General features: G+C 42.5%; 1 protein-coding gene across 4 annotated transcripts; it reads right to left on the bottom strand.

Annotated features, from left to right (window-relative positions):
* Positions 1-356: 356 nt before the first annotated feature.
* Positions 357-12,102, bottom strand: LOC119722946 (metal regulatory transcription factor 1-like). 4 transcript variants are annotated; one of them, XM_038193366.1, is made up of 7 exons: positions 11,324-12,102; positions 6,920-7,051; positions 5,569-5,636; positions 4,710-4,858; positions 3,277-3,399; positions 2,482-2,602; positions 357-1,967 (listed from the first exon to the last, which is right to left on the bottom strand). In XM_038193366.1, exons 1-7 carry the CDS (start codon positions 12,064-12,066, stop codon positions 877-879), a joined length of 2,427 nt encoding a protein of 808 aa, XP_038049294.1. In that variant the 5' UTR covers positions 12,067-12,102; the 3' UTR covers positions 357-876. The 4 variants fall into 4 exon arrangements, with proteins under 4 accessions (XP_038049294.1, XP_038049292.1, XP_038049295.1 ...); XM_038193364.1 differs by having other exon boundaries at positions 357-1,973; positions 11,324-12,101; XM_038193367.1 differs by having other exon boundaries at positions 2,482-2,599; positions 11,324-12,101.
* Positions 12,103-15,140: the final 3,038 nt, after the last annotated feature.

Genomic DNA, 15,140 nt, shown 5'->3' with positions numbered 1-15,140 from the left:
CAAATTCTTCTTCCTACCTACCTGGATTGTTTTTAGGGTGTCACCGTAAACACACAAATTCTTTTTGGCCTAGCGATACATTACATTTAGAAACCTTAACTACATTAAAGCCAGAGTCCATCATTTGCAGCTATCCAAAAAAGTAACCGGCGTAATTATTGTTGAAAAACATACTGGTTGAAAGATAGTAAGGGGACTAAACTCCCTGTGAAATTATCCTTTCTGGTAAGCTCTCATTTTGAAGAAATCAACGAAAGAAGCACCGTAGGAAAATTTAAATTTGTTGTTCGTTTTGTTATTCGGCGCAGCGCGCACAAGCATTGGAACGACGCACAGGCGCGCGCGGTTGCTATAATTTGTCGGATCAGTGCGCAAAATCGCGTATAGCTGCAATTCAAAACAATTCGAAACATGATTTAGCAACTTTTGATTTTAAATTGAGATCCTCGAATGCTGGTTTTCTCGTAATATGAAGCTGAAGCTGAGCTGAAAACTTCATCAAGTAAGTTGTTCAGTATCCTTCATGAGATTTTGAACACTTTTGTTGCTTCAAACGAACAAAATGCACTAATTACCAATGATGGACTATAGCTTTAAACATCCTAATTATCTGATAGTCTTTCAGAAGACGTCATAAACTACTCAGTAGACATGTGAACTACTTCACCTCCAGAACTCCACCTATGTTCAGCTGGTTTCAAATCTTGGTAGCACTAGCAGCAGATCATACATGTATGTTAGTCCTGTGAAAGTGTGACAAATCAGCAACTCACAATGTCATCACTCAAACTTGTGTATGAATAAGTTGTATACAATTGAGTAGAGGAGAAATGAGCAATTGCAGATTGTTCACGTGTTCATCCTTGAACACATGAATTAAAAATCTGGGAAATTACTCAGACTAAATGATGAAATGACCGACATGCCATCTTGGAAATCCCCTTTGGTTAGTTGTTCTTTACATTCACATGGACATGTGCAGTTACACAGAAGACAAGGCCGACGCTCTACTTCATTGGAGCTGTTAGCATTGGATTCAACATCAGCATTGGCCTGTGACATACTGGTATTCTTATCATTTAACCAAGATTTAATCATATCTTCTGTCCGTCTTGCTTGTTGATTCTCACATGTATATGACTTTGTGGATGACACAGCTGAAGAATTAGAGGAAGCATGTGGATAGGAATTAGTGCTCCATGCGGTTGTCTGTTCATTTAACGGTGCTGGAGTAGAAGCTGTTGGATTCAGAGAGAAGGTGTCTGAAATTGTCAGCATTGGTTGACTGACTGGATTTGTTGAACCAACCGCTGTCTGTATGGTTGACTGTCCTACAGGTTGCCTTGTAGTAGTGACGCCGCATCCACCTGTATGTTGCCTAGCAACCACTCGATCAGCAGTTGCAGGAGGCAGGCAGCTCCTACATTCTGACTGGCAACTTGGTACTGATTTGGGTAACTTACTTTCATCTGTTATGACTTGGATCCGAGTCTGTTGTGAAACACCAGAGTGGGAATGCATGACAGCGTGATCAGGTGTACCGATAGTAAGTAAAACTGGTACAGGAACTATGGTTGATGAATTAGCTGTTACAGCAGGTGGACATGGTTGAGTGATGGTTAAACCTACTGGCGCTACTGCAGGGATACATGCTGTGGCTTTACCTGTGCCTTCTAATGTACAAGATTTCGTGCTGCAATCAACATGTGACTTGGCTGCTTCTGCACGGTGTACGCATGTTTCAGCAGTTTGCTGGCCTGACGACCTATGACTGGTGCTGGCTTGATTGATGCTCATAACCTGTGTAGCATTACAAATCTGTTGAGGTACCTGGTGTTGCGGTGTAATGACCACCTGTGTAGGTGCCGAGGAATCTTGATTGATTGTAATGATCAGGTTTTGACCAGCTGGGCCAGATGGAATGCTGTGAATGATCACAGATTGTCCAGCGTGTTGTGCTTTGGGCTCTGTAACTGTCAAACAAAAGGGATCAACAATTAAATTAAAGTGTGCGTGAAGTTTTGGAACTGAAGAGTTTTTTTTTTAGTTCTTTGTTAAATGTAAATGGAAGTAAGTGCAATTAAGCCAGCTCAGTTATTAGTTGAATTACAGTGCCACACATTACTCAGTGGTATGGACTACAGAACTACTGGTTAAAATACCATACAATACTGTACAAAGATAAATTCAGCAAGATACTTATGTATTTAATCCATGACTTTGGTGCATTCATGAATCCCCGTAGGACTCAGTTTTCTTCCAAATTTGAATCATTTTACAGGAATTGGAGTATTTGTAGACAGCTCAGCTTCTTCCTGAGCTGAGTATTCTCTTTTACTGGCCATCCTAATTTGGGTTCCGGTTATTAACAGAATATTTCAAGAAGTTAAAAGGGACATCCCTCATCTTCTGGTGGATAAATACAAAAGTGCCATCAAGCACTCCAGTACTGTTTTCAGATTTGTCTACTGGACTACATACCTGTTGATTGGTTGACAGACTGTGCAGATACTGGAAGCTCACTAGTATTCACAATGTCAACCTTGTCAGTGTTCAGCGGCTGGACAGGAGGGGTCGCTACCATATCAGTTATGGGCATCTGCTAGCAAGGAATGAAACGGAAAAAAACAAACTTTGGCTTATATCTTTGGGCAAAAATATGCTTCAAGACACAGTAATACTTTGAAAGCGAAAGAATCTGAGCTCATTTTATTAAATGGATACAACTGCAGATGGGCGTGGCCTTTATTCATAGAAAAAGACAAAGACAAGGGCCAATAACTATGATTTATTTCCCACTCACAATTTTCCCCACAAATTTTCAACAAAAATCTTTTATTAATTAAATCATGTTAACCCGTTAACGCCGGCTGACAACTCTAGATACAGCTCGATAAAAGCTGACAAGCTGGGCCTAGTGGGGGACTGCTATTGCCACATTCCTGCTACATAGCACATCCATTCACAGACAACGGCTGAATTCCTGCACGTACACATTCCACCCAATGTGCAGCTGTCCGTGGCCGAATAATACCGGCATCAAGGGTTAAACAAGCATGTCATTCAAAGTTCTAAAAAGCATGTGTTTTTGGACCTGTTCATATTCTCTTATTTTGTATAGGTTATGCATCTGTAAAACAAAGCAATCGTATGACAGCTGTGATGTGGTTCATGGGCTTTGTATACTTTTGTGGCAATAGTACCCTCACTCTACCAAAACGCCATGAACCACATCACAATAAACACAATACTTAATTAATTAAATTACATGCATACCTCTGTCGTCTTTGTTGCGGACACGTTTGAATTTCTAGATCCACAAGTGCAAGTGCAGCCTGTATTGACCAAACTACTGGAAGCTGAATTTGCTGCAATGCCTTGCCTCATAGCATCATCTCTCTGCATGGACAAATGTAAACGGGAAGGCAAAACACTGTACATCAAATATATGTGAAATTACAAACAAAACTCTGCTATAATGAACGTTATTATAATGACAATTCAGCCATGACATACTGCCCCTTTTTGCCCTCAAGTGATATGTACAATCATACCAGGCATTTACAGCCAAAAATCGCTCTAGTAAATGACTGTTATGCCCATGTATTGGGACCCCATTGTGTGCACAGTAGCAAAATTCTACCGTATTACACTTTGCAGACGCCATCATAAAACTGGTTGCCAGGATGACATCATAATGCTCATAAGTTGCCACTTTTCCTTTTAGGCCAAAAAACAAAGTCTCCGGTTTCTGGTATGGAGCTTACCCCAAAAGTGGTGGGGTGACACTTTTTTTTCTTTTGTTTTTCCACTAAACTTTCTTCTTCAAATGTCTGCTGATGTTGCAGATGACGATTCGATCCCCTTAAAACTCTAAAAAATATCCTTCAGAGTACAGCTTGAGGTGACCTCAGTGAGGCCATAAGGCTTGAGAATTCTGCAACCACCTACAATCTCAACCGACGTACACGAACATTCTTTGGTAAATTTGGATAATCAAGACAAAAAACAGAGAAAACGGTAACGTACGACCATACGGCGACATCAACATCAACAAGTAAGAGCTGCCAGGCTGGTCATTAGTCTGCTCCCTTACATATTGCGCTGATTAAAAAGCGTTTACCATCGCTCCCTCAGTCTGGCTTCCAGACGCACAATTACAAAATTACAACACCGTCTGCAAATGGTGCCCGACTAAATTTAGTGCAAAATATATGGGAGCCCAGAAAAGCCACAAAAAGCTTATACTCGGTGGTAACCCTAACTAAAAACACGTTAAAATTGCGCAGCAGCAGGATTCCAACAACCAGTGAGTTTGGTGGTTTTGAGACATCATCTTGCATTGAAATTTTTTATTTTTTTTATTTTGCCGACGTGCATGGCTATGGCGATGTGCGGCAGACCAGAAACCGGAAACTTTTTTTGGTGGCCTTAGGTTGATCCCCAATCAGTTTCAATTAAAAACAAAAGAAGGCTCAATACAAGCATATTAGATGAACAAAAATCATCTGACATGATCCAGCAGGCCTGAGACCTAATGACGCCACGCTTTGTTTACATGTGCGCGTTCCTGTGTGGTAGACAGTCCCTACTTCGTCTTGCGTCCCGACTTCGCTCCCATAGGAAAGCACATAATGTAAACAAATTCACTACATCATTAGGTCTTAGGTCTATTGACACCAGTGGATGACAGTGTTGAGACGGTCTACCTGTGGTTTGTCCAGATTTGATGAGTCTGACATTGGCACAGAGGTTGATGATGAGTGTTTATCGTGTCCCTTCTTATGACTCTTCAGGCTGTATTGAGTATTGAAGGAACGATCACAACCATCCTCCTGACATGAATAGGGCTTCTCTCCTGTGGAAAACAACACAGACAGTAACTATCCACACCAGTATATACAACACTTGTGTAAGCATTATGAACCAATGTATCTATTATTGAAGTGAAAGTAAAGTGAAAATCTGAAGGTGTGGATAGAGATGGTGTGTTTGTCAGGTGACTTTGTTTTGACTTTGTCAGGTGGCATGTGGCGTGTCATGGCCGAGCAGTTAAGAGCACCGGACTCTAGTTCTGGTGTGTCTGATCAGCAGAGTGTGGGTTTGAGTCCCAGTCTTGACACTTGTGTCTTTAAGCAAGACACTTAACTATTTTTGATTCGTCATTCCGATGGGACGTAAAGCTGTGCGTTAGGTTCCGTGCATTGTGTAATGCATATAAAAGAACCCATCAACACTTATCGCTAAGGGAAGGGGTTTGCCCCAATGTTTCTGACAGTGGCTGCTTAATGCGCCGTAGCACCTTGTAAACCCTTTATGAGATGCTTCATAAAATGATCTTATGTTTTAAAATACTTCATTTACCTGTCTTTAAAATAATTTCATATTAATTAGCGCAAATAATTTTATATTAATTAGCGCTTTGAGTACCTAATTGATGGTAGATTCACGCGCTATATAAGACTCAGGTAGTATTATTATGATGATGACTTGTTTATATCAATCTAGCATGGACCTCTTCTCCAGATATCCTGACATAATTTCAAACTGCTATATGTATGGACGTACCTGTGTGTGTTCGGACATGCGTCTTGAGGTGATGACTTGCAGCAAAAGCCTTTCCACAACTCTCACACCTACAGCAACAATATACAAAGTCAACATGCTTGGACGCTTCCTTAATTTGACATTCTCATTTAACCATTCCCTGAACTGTGCACTAAACAAAATAACAGCGATCACATTGTGACTGCAAAATCCTGTCCTGTCCAAGTGGAATGACAAAGTAAAACATTGTGTTAACCCTAACTCCTGGGGCTCTTTTACTAGAAAGTATCCTGAATCCGCCAAAATCCACCAATTTTGTCATGCAAAAATTGCTGGTATCCTGAATCCATCAGAATCCCCCAGTGTAGATTCTGGAGGTATCCTGAATCCGCCAGAATCCACCAGCAAAAGTCTTGATGGATTCTGGCGGATTCAGGATACCATGGTGGCATAAAAAAAAATACAGCATGTTTTTCCATAGAGTCTTCAAAATCCATCACCTAAATTTCTGGTGGATTTTGACGGATTCAGGATACCATGCTCGCATGAAAATTGTAATGTGTGTTGTTGCATAGGATCCATCAAAATACACCAATTTCGCGACTCCCGCATGGATCAGTACCGAAGTGAATACGTCTCGCGCACAAAATTTGTGTGAAAGACATTAGCGCATGTTTCAGCCCGTAAACCATAGATATACATGTAGAATGAAAAGACTAGATCGGCAGCGCGTCCACACGCGCCCAGTCACTGTACGATAAATCTCCGCCATTTTGGTTGTCTGTCATAGACGCGCAACAAATTAACGTAAAGTAATGGAGCTAAATGTATCTTTCCTCCAGCACGTGACCTAGCTCAACACGCGCGAAGCAAGAAATGTGTACCGAGTATTTACGCGATGCGCACACATAATTATTAGCGATGCACATGGTGTTCTTTGCGCGTAAACGGCATTGCGTTCGTCACGTTTTCGCGCATTATTTGTATCTTTCCTCCAGCACGTGACCCTCCATGGAAGTCCACCCAGTACATGTGTGTACACGTTTGTACGGTATGTGACAGACTTGGCAGGGCTAGTGCCAGCAGTATTTACTTGACCACAAACATTGCAAAAGAGTTAAACTGTTGAGATCCTGAATCCATCAAAGTCCCCCAATAGCTCAAAATGGAGGTATCCTGAATCCATCAAAATCCGCCAGTTCCGCTAGGCTTCGAATCCTGAGTCCATCAAAATCCCCCAGTTTGTTCAATATGGAGGTATCCTGAATCCGCCGAAATCCCCCGAAACAGGGGGGTGGATTTTGATGGATTTAGGTACGTTAGGGTTAAATTAATGGAGCCTTACACACTCTGCAATAATAGTCCAACTTACTTGAATGGTTTTTCACCAGTGTGTGTCCTGATATGTTTGCGGAGATCACTCAATGTCGTGAAGAACTTGGTGCAACCCTCTGAATCACAATTAAAGGTGGATCCTGAGTGGAGTCTTTGATGAGCTTTCAATCTGGACAAGTTAAACAATTTATAGAATTGAGTACCCAGAAATTACTTGATTTCAAAACAAATATGATACATTGTACTGATCTGATGGGGATCCGAATTAATACCAAGAGCTTTGTTTTGAATCAAATAAGTTTCAAGGCTGGAGGATGGGGTGCAAGAACACTTTTTCTCTGCTGTAGATTTAGTCCTGGAATTATTTTTTCTTCAAAGTGGCACAATTGCACAAGTGACACAAAAATAGACCTTTTGCATAGCAGCCATCTGAGAGGACATCTTTTGGTATCTTAATTCAGCAACAATGAATGAACAAAAGGTCCAGTCATGCATATCCCAGCAAAACACATGCAGTGCCCTCCAAGATCATAAGATGCCTGCTGTGCATAAGGTCAGAATTAGGACAAATACAAATAAAACATTTACAATGACATTTTGAGCTCATGTGGGTATGGCCTTGAGCACAGAGTTTACTCCCATGTGTATGATGTGTGGCTATTGAATGGGGCTATTCCAGGCCCATTTTCTTAACACTGAATGGTAGCACATGGCAACCAATGACTTAAAAGTTACATACAACTGAATATGTTACGCCCCAACTTGGTTGTTGGTCTAAACATACATCAAGTTGGGCAGGCCCACCATGGGCAGCACCTTCTTTCCTACGTACAAGTACAAATGTACGTACTTGTCAGTTGCAAAGCCCAACCCAAGTAATAGGCCTGCACAACTTACACAAACTACTTTGGTCAAAGCTGGGACAGGCCCAACATAATGTTGGGACCGACTACCAAGTTGGGACGTTACAAATTCAAGATTATGGTTTCATCAGCTGTTTTTTTCAACAACGCCCGCACCTATACAAACACCTACATGTACTTCTACCAAAATAGGCCCTTTGTATTGCAGGTGTCTTAGGCCAAAAAAAAGAATAGTTCTGCTTCCGATTACATGCCTTTCAAAAATAGGGTCGGTCGGTCGGAATTATTTTTTTTTGGTCAATTTTTTTTATGCAGATTGAATGGGGTATTCAATTATATGCGAAGTTTTAGCCTGAACTATTTCCATTGCACTACAAAAGCTATACACAAAATGGCCACAAAAAGTGAATAAAACCTACCTTAATTATTGTCAATATATTTTACGTTCGATAATTCGTAAAAAAAATTGTGGGAAATTCAGGTCGTTCGCACCATAGGCACAACGCTAGTCAAGAAGGGGAGCTGGCCAAAACTCCAAAGTGTGTGATGCACTGTACATGTACACTGTACATGTGTGTGCACAGACTAGTTACCGCATTTTCATAATTGGCCCCTGCGCGGCGCGGCGGGAACCAGTCGTCGCCGCATTGCGCTTATTACGCACGTGATTATAGACATCGAATTGCGAAGTAGTTGAATCGCGCAGCGAATTTGTAAAAATAACGAAGGTTTCTTTTGAAAAAATAGCGAATGTAAGTAAGAAAACAATAAATACAAGCATTTTTTGATGCAAAAGGGTTGTTGAGAGGTATTTTGTGAAGACAGACAAGACATAAGGTTTTTATTTTTATTTATTCAATCATTTTTTTAAATATTTTTTTTGGGAATTGCCGATAAAATTTTTAGGGTCGCAGCCTAAAAATAGGGTCGGTCGGGTAACCGGAAGCAGAACTATTCTTTTTTTTGGCCTTAGAAGGTGTTAGTTGTTATTGGAATTTAGTAACAAAGTACGTACAAAAGTAGTGGTGGGATGTAAATCCAGTTTTTTTAATTTGGTTTGAATTTTACTACCCCGTTTTTCGATTTTGTAAACCGGATATTACAAACCAACCTTAAAAAAAATTAGGTCTTCCCTTTTTCTTGACACAGGCTAAAAAAAAACAACTGGAACATCCTCTCATTTGCTCCGTTGTCTCTGATTGTAACTGCAGTTACTTGCTAGTTGTCTTCTTCGTATATGAATAGCCTGCTGCCCATTCAACTTATCAGAGGATTCCTACCCATTTTGTCAACATTACAGGTATGATGTGTTTTTGTAAAGGCAGAATGGTCACTGAATCTCTGCAAACCCAGTACTCAATCATGGGGAGGGCATTGCATGTGACACATCACTCTTTACTTTGTGTTGACATGACTGTGACTATAGTCATGATAGTGTGAGCTGAATGGGAACTTAAGATGAAATCGGATAACTGTTATTCAGTTCAAATTTTTTTTGAATAACAATTTTTTAACATGATTTTGAAATCTTCGATTTCTCCCACTACACAAAATGTTTACTCATGCAAGCCTATCCACATGATCTAACATTTCCAAGTGATACAAAACCATTGTCCTCTGAGTAGGCCATAGCAGTCATGGCAGTAGGCCTATGCTACTCCTAGAACTATGAGGCTCCACGTAGTGGAGCCTCATAGAGTCAGAACCCCGCAAAATTGTTGTCAGCAAAAAACACTAATTAAGTACAAAAACGTCCATCCCAACCAAGCTTTTTCCCACAGAACCGCTGCACAGTTTGCCCCTAAACTCCGTACAATACCTCATGACATACTCATGTTATGTGCACCCAACAAACATCAGTGGATTCTGTCTGTTTTTAGGCCAAAATGATAAAAAATATGCCCTTTCCGCACTAAGCCAACCTAACACTTGAAACGAGCACGCGCGCAGAATGATCGCAGTCATTTTCGGTTCAATCGCTCGGAGCGTGCCGCGGGGGGTATGGTGTAGGAGCGGAACGATAGTATGCGCATGCGTACAAGTGCAAGTACGTACCCCCCGCGGCGCGCTCCGAGCGATCGAACCCGAAAATGACTGCGATCATTCTGCGCGCGTGCACGTTTCAAGTGTCAGGTTGGCTCAGTGCGGAAAGGGCATATTTTTCATCATTTTTGCCAAAAAACAGACAGAATCCACCGATGTTTGTTGGTGCACATAACGTGAGTATGTCATGAGGTATTGTACGGAGTTTAGGGGCAAACTGTGCAGCGGTTCTGTGGGAAAAAGCTTGGTTGGGATGGACGTTTTTGTACTTAATTAGTGTTTTGTGCTGATAACAATTTTGCGGGGTTCTGAACCTATGAGGCTCCACTACGTGGAGCCTCATAGTTCTAGGAGTAATACTCCGAGCGATCGAACCGAAAATGACTGCGATCATTCTGCGCGCGTGCACGTTTCAAGTTTCAGGTTGGCTCAGTGCGGAAAGGGCATATTTTTCATCATTTTTGCCGAAAACAGACAGAATCCACCGATGTTTGTTGGGTGCACATAACGTATGTATGTCATGAGGTATTGTACGGAGTTTAGGGGCAAACTTAGCCCGACTGCGTCTGGCCGTACAGTACTATCGCAAGCTCTGTAGTACGGCCAGACGCCCGATGCTTCCACAGAGACTGAATTTTTTTGGCCGCCGATGTAGCGATTTTGCTACATCTTTCGATCGCTTTTATCTTTTCATCCAGGACACAAATTTCCAAAGTTAAGGTTTGTAGTAGTAGAGCAACTCATACCTTTTCGAAAAAACGTTCTTTGGTCTCAATATTTTCATCCATCTGGCCACAAGATGAATTTCAGTCATCAGATTCCACAAATATCGTCCCCCATGCGATCCCCCATGCGATTTCAAAATGGCGGCCGCGCTTTAATGTATGCATTATGCGAGCGCGCTTGGGCAAGATAATGAATATGCATTATTTAGTTCATGACCTCTTGTTTGTATGGCCAGCCGCGCTGAGTGTCCGACAAACGTCATAAACTTCGCATAATGCGTTCGCATAATGCATACATTACAGCGCGGCCGCCATTTTGAAATCGCATGGGGGATCGCATGGGGGACGATATTTGTGGAATCTGATGACTGAAATTCGTCTTGTGGCCAGATGGATGAAAATATTGAGACCAAAGAACGTTTTTTCGAAAAGGTATGAGTTGCTCTACGACTACGAACCTTAACTTTGGAAATTTGTGTCCTGGATGAAAAGATAATCGCGATCGAAAGATGTAGCAAAATCGCTACATCGGCGGCCAAAAAAATTCAGTCTCTGTGGAAGCATCGGGCGTCTGGCCGTACTACAGAGCTTGCGATAGTACTGTACGGCCAGACGCAGTCGGGCTAGGGCAAACTGTGCAGCGGTTCTGTGGGAAAAAGCTTGGTTGGGATGGACGTTTTTGTACTTAATTAGTGTTTTGTGCTGACAACAATTTTGCGGGGTTCTGACTCTAGTATGAGGCTCCACTACGTGGAGCCTCATAGTTCTAGGAGTAGGCCTATGCCTTAACGCAAAGGTTGTTTAACTCACCTGTATAACGTGTTAAAGGACTTTTGACAACCCTCTGAGACACAGGAATATGGACGCTCCTTTGTGTGCACACGGACGTGAATCTTTAAGCTGTAACTTGTCAAGAAAGCTTTACCGCATCCCTTTTCTTTGCAAACGAAACTGAAGTCCCCTGTGTGAGTTTTCAAATGGGTTTTCAAGTTTCCTGGCGTACTATACGTGCGATTACAACGTTCAAATTCACAGTTATATCTCTGTATTTCCTTTTTCTGAGTTTTAGGATTGGTTCTTTCCATAGTCAGGGTTGCCCCTGCTATGTCATCAGGCACATCAAAAGGATATCCTGGCCCAACATGACTGATCTGTGTCTGAATTTGATCGGCTGATATTGTGTGATGTATGAATCCATCACCCCGATTGTTGTCACGATCACGTTGTTGCAGAGCATCACGACTCGGAAGGGATGATGTGGTATTCACTGAGTATTGATCAAGAGATGGGCATGATGATGGAGCAACATCTTCCTGACCAGTCAGGCCTATCGTTACGTCATTTTCACTGACATGACTACTCCCACTTGTTTCACCAATGTGTTCTATGTAAACAAAAGTCTGATCAAATTCATAATTTCCTGTGCCTTCGCATTCTTCATTTTGTTTCATCCCAACTCCGTCTGATTCTACCTCATCTTCTATGAACCGATCTACACCCATTTCAACCGCGATGTCGGCAACGTCCATCTTGCTAGTGCTGCTGTCGGCCATTTTGCAACGAATTTTGCTGGTGGTCTGGGTGACCGTAAGGTCATGGAAAAATTCTGCTAAATGCACTTCAAACATCTGTCAGATTTATCAAAAATCTGCCAAATGCCATGAATTACTCAAAATACACTATAAACACTTAAACTCACATGCAGATGTTTGAATTAAGGTTCAAATCACATTATAAACAGTTTATAGTCATATAAACTATAATAAAGGTATTATGAAATTGCGTAAATTTAAGTCAAAACAAGGTTGCGTCACGACGAAGTCTGATTCCTAGTGAACCTCAGCACATAGCTTAGACAAAGCAGCCTGTCCTATTTTGTAAGGGTTTGTTTTAAAAGATTGAAGCTTTTTTTAAACAAATCTACCCTTTTTTCAAATTTGCTATGTTTTTCTATCAAATAACCATTTTTGCAGAATTCTACCAAAAATCTGCCAAGAAAATACATTCTGTCAAATTTTCTGTCAAATTCGTTTTTTAACAAAAAATCTGTCAAAGTTAGCCAAAAATCGGCTAAAACGGTCATTACGCTGGTGGTGATTGAGCTGGTTCCTGCCGCTCGCTCGCGTAATCTGGAGATACTTACTTTTGGATAGGGATATTGGCAGGAACCAGTCTAACAATGTTTATATAGATTGTAAAGCGCAGCTCGGACGGGGGTCAGACAAGTCGACCGTTGAGACAACTCGACTCGGGACGAGTCGACCGTTGAGACAACTCGACCGTTGAGACAACTCGACCGTATGTGCGATAAATGGAAAGACAAGTCGACCGTTCAGTGAGACAAGTCGCCTCGCATGTTTTTGGGCCTAGTTTTTGGGGATAGTACCGGGGATTTTTGACGGCGGCTGATCGCCATTTGGAAGTGATGACACATGAGTTTTTTTTGTTGCATATATAACAGAGCCGATATAGCGCAGCGTGATTGTCCGTGCACATCGTTCGTTTTTTCCGGGCCTGTGCGCGCATCCCCAGTCAACTTGTCCGTACCGTGCACGGTGGTATCTTTTGTGCCGGTGTCACGGTCTCACTTCTCCGGCGTGCTAGCTTCTCCGAAAGGGAAATTTCGCTTCAACACGCATGCACAAAATTGCGCAGTGGTGTACATTTTCGTCAACTTTATTTGTGTGCTGAGTTAACTTCGGGGTTGTACTGGTGCACGTAGTATCATAGGATAGTTGTATGCATGGTTACAGGGTACCAGTCGAATCCAGAATTTTCGTGGCGCGTACAACTCCCAGTAACCAAAACAGACTTGAGATACACATTTATTTTAAGCCGCATGGTTGCAAAAATAAAGACAAATGGACCACGAACGAGCAAGGAACACGGACCAAGGAGTTCGTTCTTATTTATTCCTCCATGAACACACACACATGCATGACGCTTGGAACACAAATCAGAATGCTTGCAAGACCATGCGGGAATTAAGTGTTACATAACACATTCTTGGATGTCCCTCCCCTCACTGTGTTATTAATAGGCTTGGTGATACCATGGAGCTATAATACAGCCCGAGGAAAAGTAAGCACAGGGGACACATGAGCATGAATCGTGCTCATGTGACGTGCACTGTAACGTGCTCAACTGTCCGCCAAATCCACCCGGAGAAGCTAGCACGCCGGAGAAGTGAGACCGTGACACCGGGCCTGTGCGCCCACTTACCGCGCCGGTCAACGTGCCCGCGTGCCGCGGGCCGGGCCCGGTCCTCGCGGGCGGGGCGGGGGGCGCGCCGTCCCAACGCGACGGCCACCGGATCGGAGCGCCCTCTGTGCATCAAGTATCATGCCTGCGCCGCGCCCGGGACCGGTCCTGCCACAGATTATTGCAACTTTTTCCGCTCCACGTGTATACATTTCCATTAAGTCGAGCTGTCTCAACGGTCGAGTTGTCCCGAGTCGAGTTGTCTCAACGGTCGACTTGTCTCAACGGTCGAGTTGTCTCAACGGTCGACTTGTCCCGAGTCGAGTTGTCTCAACGGTCGACTTGTCTGACATTCGCTCGGACACTGTACCGACTCGACCGTCAGTGCTCAGGGATGCTACCCTGCAAATAAATTCCATAGACACTAGTGCTAAATGCCCATACTTCAAAATTCTTTTAAAAATACTCAGAACTCTCACAGGTATTCAAGCTGCACAGAAAAATGATGATCAACATGTCATCTTTCGTTTTCTTTTCATTTTTTGGTGGGTTGACCATTAACTTTTGGAAGCCCCAAGTCCGGGCCAGAGGTTCATTACCATATCTCTTCCATTCCCCAATTTTACGGCGCTCAGAACTCTCTAATATAGAATATTTTGAGAATATAACTTTTATTCATGAGCTCGGCTGATGGATTTAGGCCTATTTACCGGTGTGCACCCTCAGACAACTCGACAGTCCGTCGGTTGCCGGCCGTACGATGGGGACACCGTACCAGCGGCCTTTTTCCGAAGTGCCTTTTCTTTGTCACGTTTTTTTGTCCTTTTTTTTTCTCACGAAGACCGTGTTTAAAGCAACCTCGTCCCCAGTGCTTACTTTATTTCCAACCGCGTTTCCAATAGTAAACCCTGGATAGGAAACTTTCTTCCTGTATCCTGATTCGATACCTCAATTGGCTAGAAATGGATTTTATCGTGTACTTGGTGTTGTTATTCAAAACGTGCAGTACGTGTTTTCGCGATCATTCGTCCACGCCTTCTCAAAAATACTCATTTCCTTTCCAATTTGTTCATATTAATATGAAATGTGATATTGCATGTTGTTTCGATAAAATCGTAACAGTTTAATTGAATAAATCGTGTTTTCGTAACTCACGCCATGTGGTGACACCAGGATGTAACCGGAAACACGGCTGATGACAAGTTAATTGATCCTCATGACCCAACACCCGAGCCCAACCTCCATGCATGCACGCCCCAAGAACTCTAGCTCCGGGTTACTTCTCAACGCTCGCAGCATACGTAAAAAACAACAGGAACTATAATCATTCATAGAACTTAATCCTACGGACATCGTTTGCGTCACCGAAACATGGCTGTCTGCTAATGAGACCGAAACAATTTCTTCATACCCAGTTACACAACTA

This window comes from Patiria miniata, unplaced genomic scaffold, assembly GCF_015706575.1.
Source record: "Patiria miniata isolate m_02_andy unplaced genomic scaffold, ASM1570657v1 HiC_scaffold_16, whole genome shotgun sequence".
NCBI classification, from domain to species: domain Eukaryota; kingdom Metazoa; phylum Echinodermata; class Asteroidea; order Valvatida; family Asterinidae; genus Patiria; species Patiria miniata.
This window is presented reverse-complemented; position numbering and strand designations above follow the sequence as displayed.